At 33.9% G+C, this 7,621-nt stretch overlaps 1 protein-coding gene across 1 annotated transcript; it reads left to right on the top strand.

The window, feature by feature from the left end:
- Window positions 1–466: 466 nt before the first annotated feature.
- On the top strand, window positions 467–3,263 carry LOC131950364 (uncharacterized). Its single transcript, XM_059312465.1, has 3 exons — window positions 467–540; window positions 984–1,111; window positions 2,281–3,263. Exons 2-3 carry the CDS (start codon window positions 1,099–1,101, stop codon window positions 3,111–3,113), a joined length of 846 nt encoding a protein of 281 aa, XP_059168448.1. The 5' UTR covers window positions 467–540; window positions 984–1,098; the 3' UTR covers window positions 3,114–3,263.
- The last annotated feature ends 4,358 nt before the right edge of the window (window positions 3,264–7,621 follow it).

The following is a 7,621-nucleotide window of genomic DNA, read 5'->3' as shown; positions in this document are numbered from 1 at the left end:
CGCAAAGAACAATGAACTACACATTGTTCCTTTGAAACAACTCAAGAGCGTATGAAATTCATAATTTAAAAATCGGAAAATCCTTTTTTTTCCCCGACATTGAATAAATGCTTTTTCAAGTACAATCGATTAGAACATGGGTCTCCAAACTTTTCTGTCCGAGGGCCGCATTAACTATCAAATTTCAGTTCAGGGGCCAGTTTCTTCCAGGCATGTCTTTGATTTTCTGGGCAAAGTTCCTAAGCCATCACCAAAAAAAACGGTTTTTCTGTGGACAAAAAGATCTCCGCGGGCCGGATAAGAGGACATCGCGGGCCGCATCCGGCCCGCGGGCCGTAGTTTGGAGACCCCTGGATTAGAACAGTGCTAAACGGGAATTCCCAACAACTAATGCTGCGTTGTCGTAACACGTTTTCGGGAATTCCAGATCTTACCACAGTGTAAATAAAACGCTATTTATTGTACGGTCAGCATTTTGGAACGCACTTATTAGTTAGTCATACTCCCAAGCTGGTGTGTTGACGAATAGGCTCGGTATAGGTAAAGTGACACTTCTAAAAATAGTAAGAAGATTTTTAACATATGAACTACGGATTTATTTTTAGAAATGCACCTATTCAAGTATGCTAGTATTTAATAGTTAGAACAACATTTGAAGTTTTTAGTGATATTTGTGATAATTTTATGACGATGTATTTTAAATGTATGTTGTTAAAAATGCATTACTTTTTTTTCTAAATCTAATGATACTTTTCTAGGAGATACTACTAATTTTTTAAACCTTTTGTATACGTTATTTTGAAAACTTATGTGTGGAACTTAATTTACATGATTATATGCTACTATTAAAAAAGAATTCAGTGTGTAAATCTTTGTTTTATATTTATAATATATACACACAAATTTCATTTGGATTATAGAATATTTGTATTTAAACATATTGTATTTTAGGCACTTTTTTAACAACAGTCTGTTTTTTGCAGGTTTGTTTGAGTGTTGATTAAACGTAAGCCTTAAACAGTGTTACCACCCAGACGAATTTGAAAAAAAATCAAGAACAAGCTTTCATAAGAAAATATTAGAGCTTTCTTCACAACAATGGTCAATTTACGTGAGTAAATTTTAATTTTGTTATGAATTTCATCAACGTAGGCTTATAATTATATTAAATATTTTAAAATTATTAAAGGAAAATTAAAGGAGGTTTGCGTTGTCGCGTTGGTAAAGCTCATGGTTGCTAAACCAAAAAGTCTCTAATGCAAAAAAAAAAAAATTATGCTTTCTAGTTTGTTTTGAGTTGGACAAAGTCTATGGACGCAAATTTAAAATAAACCGGGAGTGATCTCCCCTAAACTTTCTCGAATATTCTTATATAAAACAACAGGGGATGGTAACTGGGGATATAGTTATGATTTTTAATCCATTTTAAATACTTAAACTTTTAAAAATAGAATAGAATCTCATAAAAAAAACATTGCGCACCAAGCAAACGCCGAATAAAAACGCGTATAATAGTGTGCAATATTATTAGTACTTTAAAAATTTACATTAGTTTTTTGAGAAATCGGAAGTAGCGTAAATTACTACTTCCAGTCAACGGAAATTACTCAAAATTTAACAGAAGGTAGAGAATTAGATCTTTTACTTACATGTGAAATTTCATTTATCTATCTGAAATAGTACTCAAGTTATAGGCTTTTGAAAAATTCAAAGTAGGAAAAGTACCACTTCCGGTTATCGGAAATCACTCAAAAGTTGATACGGATCTACGATTTTGATAAAATACTTATATATGAAATTTCATCAACCTAGCTGTAACGGTACTCAAGTTATCGTGTTTACACACGGACAGACAGACAGACAGACACACACACACACAGACATACGGACAAGATTGCAAAATTATGTTTTTCCGTATCAGTGAGGTGTAAAACGTCGAGATTTGTAAAAATCTCGATTTTTTTTTGCACGATTACAATACTTTCTCTATACTACGTATATACGAGAAAGTAAAAAAGCAGGCTGAAATAGGAGTCAGTGGCCTTTATGGTGCAATAAAAGTTGACACGTAATACTTTATTGTGTTGGAGAAAAACACCTTCAACACTAAAATGAAGCAAAAAAAAAATATTAAAAATAAAGAGAAACTTTAGATACTGTAATGCACATAATAAGCCAGGCTTATAAAAGTTCATTTACGTTTTACTAAGTTAATCATTAAATGAATTAAATAAAATGTGTATTTATTACTAATTGAGTTCTTGTATTTTGTTTCAACAGATTCGTACGTAGCACCTTGTGATAAAAACCCAGGACATACAGCCTTTATCCCGACGAAGACATTTACAAAAGAACGACTTCCGGTTCGTTACCATGACGACGACATCGTGGATGTAGTTAAACTTTTGGCTGAGGTTACGGTAAGAATCGCCGTAAAAGTTACTAGCCCGGCTCGGCCTGATAAGCTGCCGGGAACAGATGTTCCCTATCCGTGCTACGACCTGAGAGGAACGAAAACACTCCGGACCGGAACTGGGTACGCGGGGCAGGTGATTCTACGTGACGCGGCGCCGTGTCCGTGTGAGGAATGCCGGACGGCGGACGTACCTTGCGATAGGTGGTCAGAGATCCACGTCACAACGTCTCAGCATTTGGTCTTTGACGACATCGAGGCCAAGAAAACAGCTGCCAGGTTCTGGTTCGATGATGATAAAAGTCTTTTAGTGTCTGTAAATGCATCCCAAGTCTTGGAGTCTGATATAGAAGCGGATCGATGTGTTGTGATGTTTATTACACATGATATACAGCTCGCGATGAAATTGAAAGAAACGCTATCAAAACTCGAGGAAATGAGAGCTAAAGTTAACGAGAAGTACGGTGAGAATGACAAGCTTGTTGTGATTGTATCTCACCCACACGGATGTTCCAAGCAGGTGACAGTCGGGGAATGGGAAGTACAGGAGGTGGAGAAAGGTAAGAGAAGGTTCGCCTACACGGCCCCCACCTGCCCAGGGAGTGGGGGCGCACCGGTTTTTGTTTTAAGCTCAAAGAGCCAGTTCTTCCATACACACAGTGGTACTGACAACCGTCTCAACTACAGCAGCCTGTGTTAGAATTAGAACATTATTTTCACAAATGTTTAATGTACGATTTGTAAAACTTGGTTAGCAAAATTATTATTTTAATGACAATGTTTGCTTATTATAGAATCTTTATGTCATTCCATGTTTTCGAAAAATAAAATAATTGCGACGGTAAGCATTACCTCATCCCAACAAAAAAAAAAAAAAAAAAAAAACTACATTGCAGAATTGTATTATACATTTATCTTAAAGCGGATTTTTATTATAAAAATACGTTTGAAATAAACAAAAGTATTATATGTATCTGATGAATTTCTTTAATTATTTATCTTCAGATATGTATGGGTCTTCTTCTTCTTCTTCTTCGTTCTTAATTATTAGTGTTGAAAGGGATCGAGATTTATCTGCAAGTGGGTTTGAACTCGAAACTTTGTTCGAATTTATCAACCATGAGCTTTTTGCCGACTCGACCACGCCTCCAACACAATTGAGGATACGTGTCAACTAGTTATGCGCCTGTATGGGTCTAAAAGCATTGCATTTTACAAGTCCTGTTCTTAGGTAAAATCTGAAGAATACAATAAAGCACAAGTATATTTGATAAGTACACTTAATTGTGTTTGAGAGGTTCTCTTCCAACACTAAAATTAACAACGAAGAAGAAGAAGATTAGAGACGTTATTTTAAATCTTTGCCATTGATTGCTATTGCTTGTTTGAATTAATTAGTAACTTTTCCCCCAAAAAGGTGATCCGAATCTAGTGTTTACTATGGTGGAGAAGGGGAGGGAAACGGGTGCAGTGTTATGAGTTTCAGCTATCTCTTTAGAGGGGCGGAGCACCCACTACAACTCTGCCCCCCACTGGAAAACTTAGTCAAACCCACCGAACATGATATAATAATCACCCCTCGAATGTTTCAAGTGCCCCCCCCCCCCCACTGAGAGAAAAGTCTAAAAGAGACACCGAGAGAGGGCGGGCATTCAGCCGCTACGCTCTGGATACACATCTGGGTGCATTCTTCACTTAATAGATTTAAAAAAACCTTTTTAGCGCAATTTCCATTCTGGAGAATTGCGTTTATTAACCCGTCATTTCTGGATGGATGGATGGATGAATGTATGGATGTGTGTCCGCAGCTTTAAGTCGTATCTCCTCCTCAACGAAGCAATATCGATGCCTAGTTACAAGAACAATTATGTTAAGCAAGTTACGAGGATGAACATAGGCCATAAAAATTCCGGGTTTCTTTCATGGATTTCCCGGAAAAGCCAAAAAACCTCGAAAAAATGCAGTTTTTGGCCCACATCTCGGCAACCAGACCACTAAGCGACTTGAAACATGTACCAATCGATTCCTGCCATAATTTAGAACAATATTGCCGAAGAAAGTTTTCAAAAATATCCTTTCGTTTGGTCACAAAAAATTTTTTGAATTAATTAAAATTTGGACCGAATTAGTAGGCATTTTATGCAACCACACCACACGCGTCATCACGTTCAATAGCTGCGCCATCACGTTCAATGGCTATGACATCACGTTCGGTAGCTAGGCGCGCAATGGTTTTTAGTCATGTTACTCTATTGTAAATAAAACATGTAAAATACTGAAAAAAAAATTAATAAAAAACGTTTTAATAACTAACCAATGGTTTTACTAGCCCTGCTCTTGATTTACGCTACGACAGAGCTATTTTTAGATAACATAAGGAAATTGCGCTAAAATTGTCACTAGACTTTTTTAAATTACTTGTTTTCTATAAATCTCTTAATTGTTCGGAAACTTGGGTTTCGTAAATTTATTATGGTTGTTTTACGCACATTTTCCGCGCCATACTGTTCAGCACTGATGCAAAACAAAGCTTTAACTTTTATTGAAGCCATGATCTTATTTTTGAAAGCATATTTATCTGCTGTTGCGATAAAATATATTGTGTTTTAGTATGTGGTATACTAGGATAAGTTTTGTGTGGTCTATATTTTCAAAAATTCTATTTAGTAGTTAAGTAACCCTTAAAATTTAAAATAGATATTTTTAACATTAACTTTATAAATTAAGATTAATTAATAGATCTAGATTTCTAATAATATTAAAAATTGTTGTATCGAAAGTATGACAAAAAATATCACACATATAAAATTCAGCAAAACTAGATCTAGATCTAGAATCTACAGGCTAAATGTAGAATTACACAATACAACATCTTTGTGAATTAGGACTGATAAATAATCATATAGAAAATATGAGAAAAATATTACACACATAAAATTCAGCAGTACTAGATTCTAGATCTAGATCTTGAATGTACAAGCAAATTCCAGAATTTAACAATACATAATCACATGACATTGTTATAAATGTTTTGCACCGGACAATGCAAATAAATCAATATTTTGATCCATTCTCTACTAAAGCAATGCATCAGATTTAAAATACCAGTAGAACCTACACAATTTTAATATTCTTATTTCCTGTCGTCTACGTTGATCCTAGATAGCAGCAGTGTATGCATACTTGGTGACTTAACAAAGAAAAAATCTAGCTCTAACAAGGGTTTTAAAATAAGAGTTACAAGTTCTAGAGTAAATATGGAAACACAATAGTATTTGCTGTAGAGACAGAGACGAAGCGACGTATTACGGCGCCCGGGGCGGACTATCATTTTTGCACCATCTTCCTCCCATTTCTAAAAATATTTATTCCTGTGAGTGAAAAAAAACTACCATCCCCCAATTTTGAGAGATTTGTGGCGCTTCTTACCAGTTACTATCCCGTAAAATTGTCTATTTTTAGTGTCACAGAATTGTTAACTCATCTTGTAAAGCGTGTAATCGTTTATTTTCGTAACTTTAGCTGTGTTAGATTCAATACTTAAAATGAGGTTTTAAATTAATTTTTCTATCCTTTTTGTGCGCCCTTTGGGGCGGCGCCCGGGGCGGCCGCACCACCCGACCTTCCCTAGCTACGCCATTGTGTGGAGAAAAGAAAAAGATAATCAATATTTAAAGATAATAATAAAAAAAAACGGTTCTACATCCCTTTACATAGGTATGGGAGACACAGCTCTTTGGATGTTTGACATGAACGTGTTTGAAATCATTCTCATGGTTTGTGCTATGTTTGAAGTAAGCTGGACACAAAAGGGTAATGCGAGCAAATATTTTTTTCCTGTGTTTCTTATAGAGAAGAAAATCTATGTTGTGACAGTATAATGTGCATCAAGTTCATGATGACTATCATATGTTTAAGTATATGTTCGAATATCTGAAGTTGAGTCCCCTACCTCTCTCAAAATCTTTATATATATATATATATATATATATATATATATATATATATATATATATATATATATATATATATATATATATATATATATATATATATATATATATATTAGTTGGGGACAGCCAATCTTCTAGAAGAGACAACTCCAAAATCAAACAACTTCTGCCTTGTAGTTTGTTCTTGGTTAGACAAAGGCTATTGAAGCAAATCCAAAAAGAAAAGCAGGCTGAAATCTGAGTAAATGGCTACATTGGCGCATAACCAGTTGACACGTATCCTTAATTGTGATGGAGGCGTGGTCGAGCCGGCAAAAAGTTCATGGTTAAAAAATTCTAAAAAGTCTCGAGTGCAAACCCTCTGGCAGATAAGGCTCGATCCTCTCCAACACTTAAGAAGAAGAAGATATATATATAAGTTTTCAAAACGAGATATAGAATAATTTGCTGATAATTTAAAATGTACTACTATTGTAATCTTAAATATAGCCAAGAGCAAACTCAACTGAAACCTGTCTTGAATCTGTATTGAAACATGACAAAGCTTTGATTATATATATATATATATATATATATATATATATATATATATATATATATATATATATATATATATATATATATATATACGCTAACATTTGCCTTTTGAAATAAATACAAAACGTACATAATCCAGTGATTAAAAGTAAAACCGGCTTCGAGTATCTCATCTATGGAACAAAGTTAAGATGGCTAGAAGGAAGGGTAAGATTTATGGTAGCCTTGTCCACAAACGCCATATATATATATAGGGCTATATATATATATATATATATATATATATATATATATATATATATATATATATATATATATATATATATATATATATATATATGTATATATATATATATATATATATATATATATATATATATATATATATATATATATGTATGTATATATATATACAAATATGTATATATATATATATATGCTTATATATTAATTGTTTGAATAATTAATTAATAGATCGATCGATAAAGTATTTAATTAATTGATAAATCACTGAAAAAATAATCTCTTTATTTATTTGATATGATTATTTGAATATTTGTCCATCCATCCATCCATCCATCCATCCATCCATCCATCCATCCATCCATCCATCCATCCATCCATCCATCCATCCATCCATCCATCCATCCATCCATCCATCCATCCATCCATCCATCCATCCATCCATCCATCCATCCATCCATCCATCCATCCATCC

Source organism: Physella acuta, unplaced genomic scaffold (genome assembly GCF_028476545.2).
Source record: "Physella acuta isolate Inbredline_101_S28 unplaced genomic scaffold, ASM2847654v3 ptg000756l, whole genome shotgun sequence".
Taxonomy (NCBI): domain Eukaryota; kingdom Metazoa; phylum Mollusca; class Gastropoda; family Physidae; genus Physella; species Physella acuta.
Note: the sequence above shows the minus strand (reverse complement) of the source record. Positions and strands in the feature narration are given on the sequence as shown.